This window comes from Onychostoma macrolepis, unplaced genomic scaffold, assembly GCF_012432095.1.
Source record: "Onychostoma macrolepis isolate SWU-2019 unplaced genomic scaffold, ASM1243209v1 Scaffold69, whole genome shotgun sequence".
In the NCBI taxonomy this organism is placed as follows: domain Eukaryota; kingdom Metazoa; phylum Chordata; class Actinopteri; order Cypriniformes; family Cyprinidae; genus Onychostoma; species Onychostoma macrolepis.
Genome location: NW_026704890.1, coordinates 175 through 17,811, shown reverse-complemented (window position 1 = coordinate 17,811; position 17,637 = coordinate 175). Strand labels below are relative to the sequence as shown.

General features: G+C 50.5%; 2 protein-coding genes, 4 non-coding genes and 12 pseudogenes across 6 annotated transcripts; all 18 read right to left on the bottom strand.

Annotated features, from left to right (window-relative positions):
• Nucleotides 1–5: 5 nt before the first annotated feature.
• Nucleotides 6–1,163, bottom strand: LOC131535694 (E2F-associated phosphoprotein-like; the record flags this gene model as incomplete). The annotated part of the gene is made up of 1 exon (XM_058768279.1): nucleotides 6–1,163. A coding segment is annotated over exon 1 (819 nt), but the record flags the coding sequence as incomplete, so codon positions are not given.
• On the bottom strand, nucleotides 834–917 carry LOC131535708 (U2 spliceosomal RNA; annotated as a pseudogene).
• A 755-nt stretch (nucleotides 1,164–1,918) lies between the features above and the next one.
• Nucleotides 1,919–2,082, bottom strand: LOC131535710 (U1 spliceosomal RNA). The gene has a single exon (XR_009269726.1). It is a non-coding gene; the product is annotated as a U1 spliceosomal RNA (small nuclear RNA).
• Nucleotides 2,083–2,987: 905 nt separating this feature from the next.
• Nucleotides 2,988–3,994, bottom strand: LOC131535696 (E2F-associated phosphoprotein-like; annotated as a pseudogene).
• LOC131535707 (U2 spliceosomal RNA) lies at nucleotides 3,925–4,008 on the bottom strand (annotated as a pseudogene).
• Nucleotides 4,009–4,922: 914 nt separating this feature from the next.
• On the bottom strand, nucleotides 4,923–5,956 carry LOC131535695 (E2F-associated phosphoprotein-like). Its single transcript, XM_058768280.1, has one exon. It carries the CDS (start codon nucleotides 5,887–5,889, stop codon nucleotides 4,966–4,968), a length of 924 nt encoding a protein of 307 aa, XP_058624263.1. The 5' UTR covers nucleotides 5,890–5,956; the 3' UTR covers nucleotides 4,923–4,965.
• LOC131535706 (U2 spliceosomal RNA) lies at nucleotides 5,899–5,982 on the bottom strand (annotated as a pseudogene).
• Nucleotides 5,983–6,993: 1,011 nt separating this feature from the next.
• On the bottom strand, nucleotides 6,994–7,155 carry LOC131535711 (U1 spliceosomal RNA). Its single transcript, XR_009269727.1, has one exon. It is a non-coding gene; the product is annotated as a U1 spliceosomal RNA (small nuclear RNA).
• An 878-nt stretch (nucleotides 7,156–8,033) lies between these two features.
• LOC131535699 (E2F-associated phosphoprotein-like) lies at nucleotides 8,034–9,041 on the bottom strand (annotated as a pseudogene).
• On the bottom strand, nucleotides 8,972–9,055 carry LOC131535705 (U2 spliceosomal RNA; annotated as a pseudogene).
• A 930-nt stretch (nucleotides 9,056–9,985) lies between these two features.
• Nucleotides 9,986–11,017, bottom strand: LOC131535697 (E2F-associated phosphoprotein-like; annotated as a pseudogene).
• LOC131535704 (U2 spliceosomal RNA) lies at nucleotides 10,960–11,043 on the bottom strand (annotated as a pseudogene).
• A 1,007-nt stretch (nucleotides 11,044–12,050) lies between these two features.
• Nucleotides 12,051–12,214, bottom strand: LOC131535709 (U1 spliceosomal RNA). Its single transcript, XR_009269725.1, has one exon. It is a non-coding gene; the product is annotated as a U1 spliceosomal RNA (small nuclear RNA).
• A 926-nt stretch (nucleotides 12,215–13,140) lies between these two features.
• Nucleotides 13,141–14,150, bottom strand: LOC131535698 (E2F-associated phosphoprotein-like; annotated as a pseudogene).
• LOC131535703 (U2 spliceosomal RNA) lies at nucleotides 14,081–14,164 on the bottom strand (annotated as a pseudogene).
• A 1,009-nt stretch (nucleotides 14,165–15,173) lies between these two features.
• LOC131535702 (U1 spliceosomal RNA) lies at nucleotides 15,174–15,337 on the bottom strand. Its single transcript, XR_009269724.1, has one exon. It is a non-coding gene; the product is annotated as a U1 spliceosomal RNA (small nuclear RNA).
• Nucleotides 15,338–16,255: 918 nt separating this feature from the next.
• LOC131535701 (E2F-associated phosphoprotein-like) lies at nucleotides 16,256–17,182 on the bottom strand (annotated as a pseudogene).
• Nucleotides 17,183–17,191: 9 nt separating this feature from the next.
• LOC131535712 (U2 spliceosomal RNA) lies at nucleotides 17,192–17,275 on the bottom strand (annotated as a pseudogene).
• Nucleotides 17,276–17,637: the final 362 nt, after the last annotated feature.

Sequence of the window (17,637 nt, the reverse complement as noted above, 5' to 3'; positions counted from 1 at the left end):
ATCTTTTCTTCGTCCATTCCTGCCAAGCGTGCATCAGTCAGACTTGCACTTGACTCCATTTCAGTCTCTGTGGATGAGGACGTGTACTCCTGACGGGCTTTCTTCCTGTGCCGGTTCTGCTTTCTCTTATTGGCGGTTTTATAGCGCAGCACCTCCTCTTTGTCGACCGTGCAGTTCATCACGAACATGGCTCTGTACTGCGTCTGATATTTCTCATGCCTCTGACAGTCCAGGCACAGAGTGGTCATACAGGCAGGACAGTTGAGGACAGCGTCACTGCTTGGAACAGCGTGTGGTTTGTTTCTTCTGTTTGCTGATGGTGGCAGCTGCCTCTGCTTTCTGTATTCTTTTCTTTTTGCATCCACCCACGCCTGGTCGCGATCATCTTCGTCTGGGTCGTATAACAGCTCATCATTTGTGAGAACAAAGCGCTGCTTCCTCCTCAGACCCTGAGAGCTGCCAGCTGTGCCATCTTCATCCGAGTCGGAGTCAAAGTAAATGCTGTCATACTCCCCAGTCTGTTGCTTGTTTGCAGTGGCAGTGCTGTCACTGGTCCCAGACGTTTGACCTTGAGCTGAAGATGCCGTCCAGCTGCACTCCAGGCTCTTCATGGTGCTGCTGAGCTCTGCCTCCATCTCCTTCTCAAACTCATCTCCACTGGAGGACTCGCTCTCCCCCGTCAGATACTCTCTGATCAGCTCCTTCTTCTGCTCCGGGGGCCCGTTGTGAGGAACATCCAGCTCATCCTCAGAACTGCTTCCGGCTCCTTCTTCATCACTTGGCTCTTCAATCTCATATGAATCATAATCCTCTTTCCGGTTCATTGTTCTTATTTCGAGTAAAACACAAGGAAAATAAAACGCGTCTGATAAGAACAGATACTGCACTTGATCTTAGCCAAAAGGCCGAGAAGCGATGACGCTATGACGCAGAGGGGAGGAAGCCAGAAACGGCCACGCCCATCCAGGCCGCGGTAAGTCACAGAGACCTGAAACGCCGGGGGATGGTAGCACCCTCCCCCGCAGAGACCTGAAACTCCGGGGGATGGTAGCACCCTCCCCCGCCTGCGAGGTAAGTCACAGGGACCTGAAACGCCGGGGGATGGTAGCACCCTCCCCCGCCTGCGACGGAAAGTACGGCATCGCTCCTAACTCCCAAACGGCTTGTCGTAGAGCCAAGTGCCTTATGTCATCGGAATCCTTGGCTCGAGCCGAACGAGAGGCAGGTCTCGGATCGGCTCGTCGCACTGACGAAATTTTCGGCTATTTTGGATTTTGTTGAAAACCTACTTTTGCAAACTAGCACCAGGCATTTGGCCCAGTCCGACCCGAAGCGGCTCAGAAAGATTCTCTGGAGTCTGACTGTCAATAATCAAGCAAAAAAAGTGGAAATTTCCGCTCTCCTTGGCGAGGGGACCTCAAAACGTTCGCAGGTCGTGTGGCCGAGGTTGCTAAAATGGCTATAACTCGAGAAAGGAATGAGATCGTTTCACCCAAATCGGCACACCTATGTACGGGCCCAATCTGTGGCCGGGCGAAAAAGGGCGCTGGCGCTGGCCACTTGATGGCGCTGCGAGACGAAAAAAAATGAATACTGATATAGAAAGGACAACCAAACAAGCATGAAAACAGCTACAGCTGGGCAACAGTCAGTCTGATCGACTTGAAAAGTGAGGCCTGTGAGAACTTGAAACTAAATGGCCCATCAGGGGTGGGGCCGACTTTTGAAGAGCGTAAGCGACTTTGTTTTCACACACGCGCAATATGACAGAACCGTTCGCACTGTACAACTCTCTGGATCGCTGACTAGCCAGAACAAAGACACGAAAGAAGAACCAAGACACGAAAGAAGAACCAAGACACAAAAGAAGAACAAAGACACAAAAGCAAAAAAAGATTTATTTATTTACCAGCTCTTTCAGGGGAGAGCGCGAACGCAGTCCCCCACTACCATAAATTATGCAGTCGAGATTCCCACAGTTGGGGAATTCGCAGGGGTCAGCACGTCCGGAGTGCAATGGCCGAGCCTCGCCCTGGGTGAACCGCCTTCTTGATCATGGTGTCTCCCCTGCCAGGTAAGTATGAAAACTCAAGCTGCCGGTCAGGGCTACCATTTCCCTCTCGACCATCCTCATCAACGGTGACCCCCACCCCTATCAATAGATTCGGCATTCCCAACCCCGATCCCGGGCATTCCCAACCCCGATCCCGGGAATTCAATTCCTTCCTTCCCTCCCTCCTCCCTCCCTCCCTCCTCCTCCCTCCCTCCCTCCCTCCTCCTCCCTCCCTCCTCCCTTCCCTCCCTCCCTCCCTCCCTTCCCTTCCCTCCCTCCCTTCCTTCCCTTCCCTCCTCCCTCCCTTCCTTCCTTCCCTTCCCTCCCTCCCTCCCTTTTGGATTTTGTTGAAAACCTACTTTTGCAAACTAGCACCAGGCATTGGGCCCAGTCCGACCCGAAGCGGCGCAGAAAGATTCTCTGGTGTCTGACTGTCTCCTCCCCTCCTCCCCCATCCCCTCATTGAGATCATCAGCTCATTAGTTCTCTCTCCTAACGAGTTGGTGATCTCAATCAGGTGTGTTAAATAAGGAGGCATGCAAAATGGCGCCCAGGACTAGTATGTTTTAAGTAGCTGAAATAAGCACAAATGTCAGGGCATGTGAAAACATCACACGGGCCCCAAAATGACCTCAGACCCCAGAGGGTTAATAAAAGGGTAGGACATATCTGAGAGAAAACCTTTATGCAAATATGAAATGTTATTTACAGGAAGTGGATCACATGAAAGTGTTTACATTTTACAACAACAGAATATAAATCAAATATAAAACCCTATAAATAAAATTACATGTCTAGCCATATTCCTTTCCCCAAAAACAATGTGTATATCTCTCTCTCTGTCTCTCTCTATGTACTGTACAGTAAAGTTGCCCAGTGATGCACGCCGTCAAACCCACCAAAACATGTGGTTTGTATTTATAAGTCCAGTAAATGTCCTTAGCAGTGACTTGCTAGGATGTTGAAGAAATGATACACCCCATCTTTATCATACACTGCCACTTCAGTGGAGCATTCTGTGCACTTGACTGGGTGATATATCTTTTCTTCGTCCATTCCTGCCAAGCGTGCATCAGTCAGACTTGCACTTGACTCCATTTCAGTCTCTGTGGATGAGGACGGTACTCCTGACGGGCTTTCTTCCTGTGCCGGTTCTGCTTTCTCTTATTGGCGGTTTTATAGCGCAGCACCTCCTCTTTGTCGACCGTGCAGTTCATCACGAACATGGCTCTGTACTGCGCCTGATATTTCTCATGCCTCTGACAGTCCAGGCACAGAGTGGTCATACAGGCAGGACAGTTGAGGACAGCGTCACTGCTTGGAACAGCGTGTGGTTTGTTTCTTCTGTTTGCTGATGGTGGCAGCTGCCTCTGCTTTCTGTATTCTTTTCTTTTTGCATCCACCCACGCCTGGTCGCGATCATCTTCGTCTGGGTCGTATAACAGCTCATCATTTGTGAGAACAAAGCGCTGCTTCCTCCTCAGACCCTGAGAGCTGCCAGCTGTGCCATCTTCATCCGAGTCGGAGTCAAAGTAAATGCTGTCATACTCCCCAGTCTGTTGCTTGTTTGCAGTGGCAGTGCTGTCACTGGTCCCAGACGTTTGACCTTGAGCTGAAGATGCCGTCCAGCTGCACTCCAGGCTCTTCATGGTGCTGCTGAGCTCTGCCTCCATCTCCTTCTCAAACTCATCTCCACTGGAGGACTCGCTCTCCCCCGTCAGATACTCTCTGATCAGCTCCTTCTTCTGCTCCGGGGGCCCGTTGTGAGGAACATCCAGCTCATCCTCAGAACTGCTTCCGGCTCCTTCTTCATCACTTGGCTCTTCAATCTCATATGAATCATAATCCTCTTTCCGGTTCATTGTTCTTATTTCGAGTAAAACACAAGGAAAATAAAACGCGTCTGATAAGAACAGATACTGCACTTGATCTTAGCCAAAAGGCCGAGAAGCGATGACGCTATGACGCAGAGGGGAGGAAGCCAGAAACGGCCACGCCCATCCAGGCCGCGGTAAGTCACAGAGACCTGAAACGCCGGGGGATGGTAGCACCCTCCCCCGCAGAGACCTGAAACTCCGGGGATGGTAGCACCTCCCCGCCTGCGAGGTAAGTCACAGGGACCTGAAACGCCGGGGATGGTAGCACCTCCCCGCCTGCGACGGAAAGTACGGCATCGCCCTAACTCCCAAACGGCTTGTCGTAGAGCCAAGTGCCTTATGTCATCGGAATCCTTGGCTCGAGCCGAACGAGAGGCAGGTCTCGGATCGGCTCGTCGCACTGACGAAATTTTCGGCTATTTTGGATTTTGTTGAAAACCTACTTTTGCAAACTAGCACCAGGCATTTGGCCCAGTCCGACCAAGCTGTCTGACTGTCTCCTCCTCCTCCCTCCCTTCCTTCCTTCCCTCCCTCCTCCCCCATCCCTCATTGAGATCATCAGCTCATTAGTTCTCTCTCCTAACGAGTTGGTGATCTCAATCAGGTGTGTTAAATAAGGGAGGCATGCAAAATGGCGCCCAGGACTAGTATGTTTTAAGTAGCTGAAATAAGCACAAATGTCAGGGCATGTGAAAACATCACACGGGCCCCAAAATGACCTCAGACCCCAGAGGGTTAATAAAAGGGTAGGACATATCTGAGAGAAAAACCTTTATGCAAATATGAAATGTTATTTACAGGAAGTGGATCACATGAAAGTGTTTACATTTTACAACAACAGAATATAAATCAAATATAAAAACCCTATAAATAAAATTACATGTCTAGCCATATTCCTTTCCCCCCCAAAAAACAATGTGTATATCTCTCTCTCTCTGTCTCTCTCTATGTACTGTACAGTAAAGTTGCCCAGTGATGCACGTCGTCAAACCCACCAAAACATGTGGTTTGTATTTATAAGTCCAGTAAATGTCCTTAGCAGTGACTTGCTAGGATGTTGAAGAAATGATACACCCCATCTTTATCATACACTGCCACTTCAGTGGAGCATTCTGTGCACTTGACTGGGTGATATATCTTTTCTTCGTCCATTCCTGCCAAGCGTGCATCAGTCAGACTTGCACTTGACTCCATTTCAGTCTCTGTGGATGAGGACGTGTACTCCTGACGGGCTTTCTTCCTGTGCCGGTTCTGCTTTCTCTTATTGGCGGTTTTATAGCGCAGCACCTCCTCTTTGTCGACCGTGCAGTTCATCACGAACATGGCTCTGTACTGCGCCTGATATTTCTCATGCCTCTGACAGTCCAGGCACAGAGTGGTCATACAGGCAGGACAGTTGAGGACAGCGTCACTGCTTGGAACAGCGTGTGGTTTGTTTCTTCTGTTTGCTGATGGTGGCAGCTGCCTCTGCTTTCTGTATTCTTTTCTTTTTGCATCCACCCACGCCTGGTCGCGATCATCTTCGTCTGGGTCGTATAACAGCTCATCATTTGTGAGAACAAAGCGCTGCTTCCTCCTCAGACCCTGAGAGCTGCCAGCTGTGCCATCTTCATCCGAGTCGGAGTCAAAGTAAATGCTGTCATACTCCCCAGTCTGTTGCTTGTTTGCAGTGGCAGTGCTGTCACTGGTCCCAGACGTTTGACCTTGAGCTGAAGATGCCGTCCAGCTGCACTCCAGGCTCTTCATGGTGCTGCTGAGCTCTGCCTCCATCTCCTTCTCAAACTCATCTCCACTGGAGGACTCGCTCTCCCCCGTCAGATACTCTCTGATCAGCTCCTTCTTCTGCTCCGGGGGCCCGTTGTGAGGAACATCCAGCTCATCCTCAGAACTGCTTCCGGCTCCTTCTTCATCACTTGGCTCTTCAATCTCATATGAATCATAATCCTCTTTCCGGTTCATTGTTCTTATTTCGAGTAAAACACAAGGAAAATAAAACGCGTCTGATAAGAACAGATACTGCACTTGATCTTAGCCAAAAGGCCGAGAAGCGATGACGCTATGACGCAGAGGGGAGGAAGCCAGAAACGGCCACGCCCATCCAGGCCGCGGTAAGTCACAGAGACCTGAAACTCCGGGGATGGTAGCACCTCCCCGCCTGCGAGGTAAGTCACAGGGACCTGAAACGCCGGGGATGGTAGCACCTCCCCGCCTGCGAGGTAAGTCACAGGGACCTGAAACGCCGGGGGATGGTAGCACCCTCCCCCGCCTGCGACGGAAAGTACGGCATCGCTCCTAACTCCCAAACGGCTTGTCGTAGAGCCAAGTGCCTTATGTCATCGGAATCCTTGGCTCGAGCCGAACGAGAGGCAGGTCTCGGATCGGCTCGTCGCACTGACGAAATTTTCGGCTATTTTGGATTTTGTTGAAAACCTACTTTTGCAAACTAGCACCAGGCATTTGGCCCAGTCCGACCCGAAGCGGCTCAGAAAGATTCTCTGGAGTCTGACTGTCAATAATCAAGCAAAAAAAGTGGAAATTTCCGCTCTCCTTGGCGAGGGGACCTCAAAACGTTCGCAGGTCGTGTGGCCGAGGTTGCTAAAATGGCTATAACTCGAGAAAGGAATGAGATCGTTTCACCCAAATCGGCACACCTATGTACGGGCCCAATCTGTGGCCGGGCGAAAAAGGGCGCTGGCGCTGGCCACTTGATGGCGCTGCGAGACGAAAAAAAATGAATACTGATATAGAAAGGACAACCAAACAAGCATGAAAACAGCTACAGCTGGGCAACAGTCAGTCTGATCGACTTGAAAAGTGAGGCCTGTGAGAACTTGAAACTAAATGGCCCATCAGGGGTGGGGCCGACTTTTGAAGAGCGTAAGCGACTTTGTTTTCACACACGCGCAATATGACAGAACCGTTCGCACTGTACAACTCTCTGGATCGCTGACTAGCCAGAACAAAGACACGAAAGAAGAACCAAGACACGAAAGAAGAACCAAGACACAAAAGAAGAACAAAGACACAAAAGCAAAAAAAGATTTATTTATTTACCAGCTCTTTCAGGGGAGAGCGCGAACGCAGTCCCCCACTACCATAAATTATGCAGTCGAGATTCCCACAGTTGGGGAATTCGCAGGGGTCAGCACGTCCGGAGTGCAATGGCCGAGCCTCGCCCTGGGTGAACCGCCTTCTTGATCATGGTGTCTCCTGCCAGGTAAGTATGAAAACTCAAGCTGCCGGTCAGGGCTACCATTTCCCTCTCGACCATCCTCATCAACGGTGACCCCCACCCCTATCAATAGATTCGGCATTCCCAACCCCGATCCCGGGCATTCCCAACCCCGATCCCGGGAATTCAATTCCTTCCTTCCCTCCCTCCCTCCCTCCCTCCCTCCCTCCCTCCCTCCCTCCCTCCCTCCCTTCCCTCCCCTCCCTTCCCTCCTCCTCCCTTCCCTTCCTCCCTCCCTCCCTTCCCTTCCCTTCCCTTCCCTTCCCCTCCCCTCCCCTCCCTTTTGGATTTTGTTGAAAACCTACTTTTGCAAACTAGCACCAGGCATTGGGCCCAGTCCGACCAAGCGGCTCAGAAAGATTCTCTGGTGTCTGACTGTCTCCTCCCTCCTCCCCATCTCTCATTGAGATCATCAGCTCATTAGTTCTCTCTCCCAACGAGTTGGTGATCTCAATCAGGTGTGTTAAATAAGGGAGGCATGCAAAATGGCGCCCAGGACTAGTATGTTTTAAGTAGCTGAAATAAGCACAAATGTCAGGGCATGTGAAAACATCACACGGGCCCCAAAATGACCTCAGACCCCAGAGGGTTAATAAAAGGGTAGGACATATCTGAGAGAAAACCTTTATGCAAATATGAAATGTTATTTACAGGAAGTGGATCACATGAAAGTGTTTACATTTTACAACAACAGAATATAAATCAAATATAAAACCCTATAAATAAAATTACATGTCTAGCCATATTCCTTTCCCCAAAAACAATGTGTATATCTCTCTCTGTCTCTCTCTATGTACTGTACAGTAAAGTTGCCCAGTGATGCACGCCGTCAAACCCACCAAAACATGTGGTTTGTATTTATAAGTCCAGTAAATGTCCTTAGCAGTGACTTGCTAGGATGTTGAAGAAATGATACACCCCATCTTTATCATACACTGCCACTTCAGTGGAGCATTCTGTGCACTTGACTGGGTGATATATCTTTTCTTCGTCCATTCCTGCCAAGCGTGCATCAGTCAGACTTGCACTTGACTCCATTTCAGTCTCTGTGGATGAGGACGGTACTCCTGACGGGCTTTCTTCCTGTGCCGGTTCTGCTTTCTCTTATTGGCGGTTTTATAGCGCAGCACCTCCTCTTTGTCGACCGTGCAGTTCATCACGAACATGGCTCTGTACTGCGCCTGATATTTCTCATGCCTCTGACAGTCCAGGCACAGAGTGGTCATACAGGCAGGACAGTTGAGGACAGCGCCACTGCTTGGAACAGCGTGTGGTTTGTTTCTTCTGTTTGCTGATGGTGGCAGCTGCCTCTGCTTTCTGTATTCTTTTCTTTTGCATCCACCCACGCCTGGTCGCGATCATCTTCGCCTGGGTCGATAACAGCTCATCATTTGTGAGAACAAAGCGCTGCTTCCTCCTCAGACCCTGAGAGCTGCCAGCTGTGCCATCTTCATCCGAGTCGGAGTCAAAGTAAATGCTGTCATACTCCCCAGTCTGTTGCTTGTTTGCAGTGGCAGTGCTGTCACTGGTCCCAGACGTTTGACCTTGAGCTGAAGATGCCGTCCAGCTGCACTCCAGGCTCTTCATGGTGCTGCTGAGCTCTGCCTCCATCTCCTTCTCAAACTCATCTCCACTGGAGGACTCGCTCTCCCCCGTCAGATACTCTCTGATCAGCTCCTTCTTCTGCTCCGGGGGCCCGTTGTGAGGAACATCCAGCTCATCCTCAGAACTGCTTCCGGCTCCTTCTTCATCACTTGGCTCTTCAATCTCATATGAATCATAATCCTCTTTCCGGTTCATTGTTCTTATTTCGAGTAAAACACAAGGAAAATAAAACGCGTCTGATAAGAACAGATACTGCACTTGATCTTAGCCAAAAGGCCGAGAAGCGATGACGCTATGACGCAGAGGGGAGGAAGCCAGAAACGGCCACGCCCATCCAGGCCGCGGTAAGTCACAGAGACCTGAAACGCCGGGGGATGGTAGCACCCTCCCCCGCAGAGACCTGAAACTCCGGGGGATGGTAGCACCTCCCCGCCTGCGAGGTAAGTCACAGGGACCTGAAACGCCGGGGATGGTAGCACCTCCCCGCCTGCGACGGAAAGTACGGCATCGCCCTAACTCCCAAACGGCTTGTCGTAGAGCCAAGTGCCTTATGTCATCGGAATCCTTGGCTCGAGCCGAACGAGAGGCAGGTCTCGGATCGGCTCGTCGCACTGACGAAATTTTCGGCTATTTTGGATTTTGTTGAAAACCTACTTTTGCAAACTAGCACCAGGCATTTGGCCCAGTCCGACCCGAGCGGTGTCTGACTGTCTCCTCCTCCTCCCTCCCTTCCTTCCTTCCCTTCCCTCCTCCCTCCCTCCTCCCCCATCCCTCATTGAGATCATCAGCTCATTAGTTCTCTCTCCTAACGAGTTGGTGATCTCAATCAGGTGTGTTAAATAAGGGAGGCATGCAAAATGGCGCCCAGGACTAGTATGTTTTAAGTAGCTGAAATAAGCACAAATGTCAGGGCATGTGAAAACATCACACGGGCCCCAAAATGACCTCAGACCCCAGAGGGTTAATAAAAGGGTAGGACATATCTGAGAGAAAAACCTTTATGCAAATATGAAATGTTATTTACAGGAAGTGGATCACATGAAAGTGTTTACATTTTACAACAACAGAATATAAATCAAATATAAAAACCCTATAAATAAAATTACATGTCTAGCCATATTCCTTTCCCCCCCAAAAAACAATGTGTATATCTCTCTCTCTCTGTCTCTCTCTATGTACTGTACAGTAAAGTTGCCCAGTGATGCACGTCGTCAAACCCACCAAAACATGTGGTTTGTATTTATAAGTCCAGTAAATGTCCTTAGCAGTGACTTGCTAGGATGTTGAAGAAATGATACACCCCATCTTTATCATACACTGCCACTTCAGTGGAGCATTCTGTGCACTTGACTGGGTGATATATCTTTTCTTCGTCCATTCCTGCCAAGCGTGCATCAGTCAGACTTGCACTTGACTCCATTTCAGTCTCTGTGGATGAGGACGTGTACTCCTGACGGGCTTTCTTCCTGTGCCGGTTCTGCTTTCTCTTATTGGCGGTTTTATAGCGCAGCACCTCCTCTTTGTCGACCGTGCAGTTCATCACGAACATGGCTCTGTACTGCGCCTGATATTTCTCATGCCTCTGACAGTCCAGGCACAGAGTGGTCATACAGGCAGGACAGTTGAGGACAGCGCCACTGCTTGGAACAGCGTGTGGTTTGTTTCTTCTGTTTGCTGATGGTGGCAGCTGCCTCTGCTTTCTGTATTCTTTTCTTTTGCATCCACCCACGCCTGGTCGCGATCATCTTCGCCTGGGTCGATAACAGCTCATCATTTGTGAGAACAAAGCGCTGCTTCCTCCTCAGACCCTGAGAGCTGCCAGCTGTGCCATCTTCATCCGAGTCGGAGTCAAAGTAAATGCTGTCATACTCCCCAGTCTGTTGCTTGTTTGCAGTGGCAGTGCTGTCACTGGTCCCAGACGTTTGACCTTGAGCTGAAGATGCCGTCCAGCTGCACTCCAGGCTCTTCATGGTGCTGCTGAGCTCTGCCTCCATCTCCTTCTCAAACTCATCTCCACTGGAGGACTCGCTCTCCCCCGTCAGATACTCTCTGATCAGCTCCTTCTTCTGCTCCGGGGGCCCGTTGTGAGGAACATCCAGCTCATCCTCAGAACTGCTTCCGGCTCCTTCTTCATCACTTGGCTCTTCAATCTCATATGAATCATAATCCTCTTTCCGGTTCATTGTTCTTATTTCGAGTAAAACACAAGGAAAATAAAACGCGTCTGATAAGAACAGATACTGCACTTGATCTTAGCCAAAAGGCCGAGAAGCGATGACGCTATGACGCAGAGGGGAGGAAGCCAGAAACGGCCACGCCCATCCAGGCCGCGGTAAGTCACAGAGACCTGAAACTCCGGGGATGGTAGCACCTCCCCGCCTGCGAGGTAAGTCACAGGGACCTGAAACGCCGGGGATGGTAGCACCTCCCCGCCTGCGAGGTAAGTCACAGGGACCTGAAACGCCGGGGGATGGTAGCACCTTCCCCCGCCTGCGACGGAAAGTACGGCATCGCCCTAACTCCCAAACGGCTTGTCGTAGAGCCAAGTGCCTTATGTCATCGGAATCCTTGGCTCGAGCCGAACGAGAGGCAGGTCTCGGATCGGCTCGTCGCACTGACGAAATTTTCGGCTATTTTGGATTTTGTTGAAAACCTACTTTTGCAAACTAGCACCAGGCATTTGGCCCAGTCCGACCAAGCGGCGCAGAAAGATTCTCTGAGTCTGACTGTCAATAATCAAGCAAAAAAAGTGGAAATTTCCGCTCTCCTTGGCGAGGGGACCTCAAAACGTTCGCAGGTCGTGTGGCCGAGGTTGCTAAAATGGCTATAACTCGAGAAAGGAATGAGATCGTTTCACCCAAATCGGCACACCTATGTACGGGCCCAATCTGTGGCCGGGCGAAAAAGGGCGCTGGCGCTGGCCACTTGATGGCGCTGCGAGACGAAAAAAAATGAATACTGATATAGAAAGGACAACCAAACAAGCATGAAAACAGCTACAGCTGGGCAACAGTCAGTCTGATCGACTTGAAAAGTGAGGCCTGTGAGAACTTGAAACTAAATGGCCCATCAGGGGTGGGGCCGACTTTTGAAGAGCGTAAGCGACTTTGTTTTCACACACGCGCAATATGACAGAACCGTTCGCACTGTACAACTCTCTGGATCGCTGACTAGCCAGAACAAAGACACGAAAGAAGAACCAAGACACGAAAGAAGAACCAAGACACAAAAGAAGAACAAAGACACAAAAGCAAAAAAAGATTTATTTATTTACCAGCTCTTTCAGGGGAGAGCGCGAACGCAGTCCCCCACTACCATAAATTATGCAGTCGAGATTCCCACAGTTGGGGAATTCGCAGGGGTCAGCACGTCCGGAGTGCAATGGCCGAGCCTCGCCCTGGGTGAACCGCCTTCTTGATCATGGTGTCTCCCCTGCCAGGTAAGTATGAAAACTCAAGCTGCCGGTCAGGGCTACCATTTCCCTCTCGACCATCCTCATCAACGGTGACCCCCACCCCTATCAATAGATTCGGCATTCCCAACCCCGATCCCGGGCATTCCCAACCCCGATCCCGGGAATTCAATTCCTTCCTTCCTCCCTCCCTCCCTCCCTCCCTCCCTCCCTCCCTCCTCCTCCCTCCCTTCCCTCCCTCCTCCCTTCCCTTCCCTCCCTCCCTTCCTTCCTCCCTCCCTCCCTCCCTCCCTCCCTTCCCTTCCCTCCTCCTCCCTCCCTTCCTTCCTTCCCTTCCTTCCCTTCCCTCCCTCCCTCCCTTTTGGATTTTGTTGAAAACCTACTTTTGCAAACTAGCACCAGGCATTGGGCCCAGTCCGACCAAGCGGCTCAGAAAGATTCTCTGGTGTCTGACTGTCTCCTCCTCCTCCCTCCCTCCTCCCCATCTCTCATTGAGATCATCAGCTCATTAGTTCTCTCTCCTAACGAGTTGGTGATCTCAATCAGGTGTGTTAAATAAGGGAGGCATGCAAAATGGCGCCCAGGACTAGTATGTTTTAAGTAGCTGAAATAAGCACAAATGTCAGGGCATGTGAAAACATCACACGGGCCCCAAAATGACCTCAGACCCCAGAGGGTTAATAAAAGGGTAGGACATATCTGAGAGAAAACCTTTATGCAAATATGAAATGTTATTTACAGGAAGTGGATCACATGAAAGTGTTTACATTTTACAACAACAGAATATAAATCAAATATAAAACCCTATAAATAAAATTACATGTCTAGCCATATTCCTTTCCCCAAAAACAATGTGTATATCTCTCTCTCTGTCTCTCTCTATGTACTGTACAGTAAAGTTGCCCAGTGATGCACGCCGTCAAACCCACCAAAACATGTGGTTTGTATTTATAAGTCCAGTAAATGTCCTTAGCAGTGACTTGCTAGGATGTTGAAGAAATGATACACCCCATCTTTATCATACACTGCCACTTCAGTGGAGCATTCTGTGCACTTGACTGGGTGATATATCTTTTCTTCGTCCATTCCTGCCAAGCGTGCATCAGTCAGACTTGCACTTGACTCCATTTCAGTCTCTGTGGATGAGGACGTGTACTCCTGACGGGCTTTCTTCCTGTGCCGGTTCTGCTTTCTCTTATTGGCGGTTTTATAGCGCAGCACCTCCTCTTTGTCGACCGTGCAGTTCATCACGAACATGGCTCTGTACTGCGCCTGATATTTCTCATGCCTCTGACAGTCCAGGCACAGAGTGGTCATACAGGCAGGACAGTTGAGGACAGCGTCACTGCTTGGAACAGCGTGTGGTTTGTTTCTTCTGTTTGCTGATGGTGGCAGCTGCCTCTGCTTTCTGTATTCTTTTCTTTTTGCATCCACCCACGCCTGGTCGCGATCATCTTCGCCTGGGTCGATAACAGCTCATCATTTGTGAGAACAAAGCGCTGCTTCCTCCTCAGACCCTGAGAGCTGCCAGCTGTGCCATCTTCATCCGAGTCGGAGTCAAAGTAAATGCTGTCATACTCCCCAGTCTGTTGCTTGTTTGCAGTGGCAGTGCTGTCACTGGTCCCAGACGTTTGACCTTGAGCTGAAGATGCCGTCCAGCTGCACTCCAGGCTCTTCATGGTGCTGCTGAGCTCTGCCTCCATCTCCTTCTCAAACTCATCTCCACTGGAGGACTCGCTCTCCCCCGTCAGATACTCTCTGATCAGCTCCTTCTTCTGCTCCGGGGGCCCGTTGTGAGGAACATCCAGCTCATCCTCAGAACTGCTTCCGGCTCCTTCTTCATCACTTGGCTCTTCAATCTCATATGAATCATAATCCTCTTTCCGGTTCATTGTTCTTATTTCGAGTAAAACACAAGGAAAATAAAACGCGTCTGATAAGAACAGATACTGCACTTGATCTTAGCCAAAAGGCCGAGAAGCGATGACGCTATGACGCAGAGGGGAGGAAGCCAGAAACGGCCACGCCCATCCAGGCCGCGGTAAGTCACAGAGACCTGAAACGCCGGGGGATGGTAGCACCCTCCCCCGCAGAGACCTGAAACTCCGGGGATGGTAGCACCTCCCCGCCTGCGAGGTAAGTCACAGGACCTGAAACGCCGGGGGATGGTAGCACCCTCCCCCGCCTGCGACGGAAAGTACGGCATCGCTCCTAACTCCCAAACGGCTTGTCGTAGAGCCAAGTGCCTTATGTCATCGGAATCCTTGGCTCGAGCCGAACGAGAGGCAGGTCTCGGATCGGCTCGTCGCACTGACGAAATTTTCGGCTATTTTGGATTTTGTTGAAAACCTACTTTTGCAAACTAGCACCAGGCATTTGGCCCAGTCCGACCCGAAGCGGCTCAGAAAGATTCTCTGGAGTCTGACTGTCAATAATCAAGCAAAAAAAGTGGAAATTTCCGCCTCCTTGGCGAGGGACCTCAAAACGTCAGAGGTCGTGGTGGCCGAGGTTGCTAAAATGGCTATAACTCGAGAAAGGAATGAGATCGTTTCACCCAAATCGGCACACCTATGTACGGGCCCAATCTGTGGCCGGGCGAAAAAGGGCGCTGGCGCTGGCCACTTGATGGCGCTGCGAGACGAAAAAAAATGAATACTGATATAGAAAGGACAACCAAACAAGCATGAAAACAGCTACAGCTGGGCAACAGTCAGTCTGATCGACTTGAAAAGTGAGGCCTGTGAGAACTTGAAACTAAATGGCCCATCAGGGTGGGGCCGACTTTTGAAGAGCGTGGCGACTTTGTTTTCACACACGCGCAATATGACAGAACCGTTCGCACTGTACAACTCTCTGGATCGCTGACTAGCCAGAACAAAGACACGAAGAAGAACCAAGACACGAAGAAGAACCAAGACACGAAGAAGAACCAAGACACAAAAGAAGAACAAAGACACAAAAGCAAAAAAAGATTTATTTATTTACCAGCTCTTTCAGGGGAGAGCGCGAACGCAGTCCCCCACTACCATAAATTATGCAGTCGAGATTCCCACAGTTGGGGAATTCGCAGGGGTCAGCACGTCCGGAGTGCAATGGCCGAGCCTCGCCCTGGGTGAACCGCCTTCTTGATCATGGTGTCTCCCCTGCCAGGTAAGTATGAAAACTCAAGCTGCCGGTCAGGGCTACCATTTCCCTCTCGACCATCCTCATCAACGGTGACCCCCACCCCTATCAATAGATTCGGCATTCCCAACCCCGATCCCGGGCATTCCCAACCCCGATCCCGGGAATTCAATTCCTTCCTTCCCTCCCTCCCTCCTCCCTCCCTCCCTCCCTCCTCCTCCCTCCCTCCCTCCTCCTCCTCCCTCCCCTCCCTTCCCTTCCCCTCCCCTCCCTTCCCTTCCCTTCCCCTCCCCTCCCTTCCCTTCCCTTCCCTTCCCTTCCCTTCCCCTCCCCTCCCCTCCCTTTTGGATTTTGTTGAAAACCTACTTTTGCAAACTAGCACCAGGCATTGGGCCCAGTCCGACCCGAAGCGGCGCAGAAAGATTCTCTGGTGTCTGACTGTCTCCTCCTCCTCCCTCCCTCCTCCCCATCCCTCATTGAGATCATCAGCTCATTAGTTCTCTCTCCTAACGAGTTGGTGATCTCAATCAGGTGTGTTAAATAAGGGAGGCATGCAAAATGGCGCCCAGGACTAGTATGTTTTAAGTAGCTGAAATAAGCACAAATGTCAGGGCATGTGAAAACATCACACGGGCCCCAAAATGACCTCAGACCCCAGAGGGTTAATAAAAGGGTAGGACATATCTGAGAGAAAAACCTTTATGCAAATATGAAATGTTATTTACAGGAAGTGGATCACATGAAAGTGTTTACATTTTACAACAACAGAATATAAATCAAATATAAAACCCTATAAATAAAATTACATGTCTAGCCATATTCCTTTCCCCCCCAAAAAACAATGTGTATATCTCTCTCTCTCTGTCTCTCTCTATGTACTGTACAGTAAAGTTGCCCAGTGATGCACGTCGTCAAACCCACCAAAACATGTGGTTTGTATTTATAAGTCCAGTAAATGTCCTTAGCAGTGACTTGCTAGGATGTTGAAGAAATGATACACCCCATCTTTATCATACACTGCCACTTCAGTGGAGCATTCTGTGCACTTGACTGGGTGATATATCTTTTCTTCGTCCATTCCTGCCAAGCGTGCATCAGTCAGACTTGCACTTGACTCCATTTCAGTCTCTGTGGATGAGGACGGTACTCCTGACGGGCTTTCTTCCTGTGCCGGTTCTGCTTTCTCTTATTGGCGGTTTTATAGCGCAGCACCTCCTCTTTGTCGACCGTGCAGTTCATCACGAACATGGCTCTGTACTGCGCCTGATATTTCTCATGCCTCTGACAGTCCAGGCACAGAGTGGTCATACAGGCAGGACAGTTGAGGACAGCGCCACTGCTTGGAACAGCGTGTGGTTTGTTTCTTCTGTTTGCTGATGGTGGCAGCTGCCTCTGCTTTCTGTATTCTTTTCTTTTGCATCCACCCACGCCTGGTCGCGATCATCTTCGCCTGGGTCGATAACAGCTCATCATTTGTGAGAACAAAGCGCTGCTTCCTCCTCAGACCCTGAGAGCTGCCAGCTGTGCCATCTTCATCCGAGTCGGAGTCAAAGTAAATGCTGTCATACTCCCCAGTCTGTTGCTTGTTTGCAGTGGCAGTGCTGTCACTGGTCCCAGACGTTTGACCTTGAGCTGAAGATGCCGTCCAGCTGCACTCCAGGCTCTTCATGGTGCTGCTGAGCTCTGCCTCCATCTCCTTCTCAAACTCATCTCCACTGGAGGACTCGCCTCCCCGTCAGATACTCTCTGATCAGCTCCTTCTTCTGCTCCGGGGGCCCGTTGTGAGGAACATCCAGCTCATCCTCAGAACTGCTTCCGGCTCCTTCTTCATCACTTGGCTCTTCAATCTCATATGAATCATAATCCTCTTTCCGGTTCATTGTTCTTATTTCGAGTAAAACACAAGGAAAATAAAACGCGTCTGATAAGAACAGATACTGCACTTGATCTTAGCCAAAAGGCCGAGAAGCGATGACGCTATGACGCAGAGGGGAGGAAGCCAGAAACGGCCACGCCCATCCAGGCCGCGGTAAGTCACAGAGACCTGAAACGCCGGGGGATGGTAGCACCCTCCCCCGCAGAGACCTGAAACTCCGGGGGATGGTAGCACCTTCCCCCGCCTGCGAGGTAAGTCACAGGGACCTGAAACGCCGGGGGATGGTAGCACCCTCCCCCGCCTGCGACGGAAAGTACGGCATCGCTCCTAACTCCCAAACGGCTTGTCGTAGAGCCAAGTGCCTTATGTCATCGGAATCCTTGGCTCGAGCCGAACGAGAGGCAGGTCTCGGATCGGCTCGTCGCACTGACGAAATTTTCGGCTATTTTGGATTTTGTT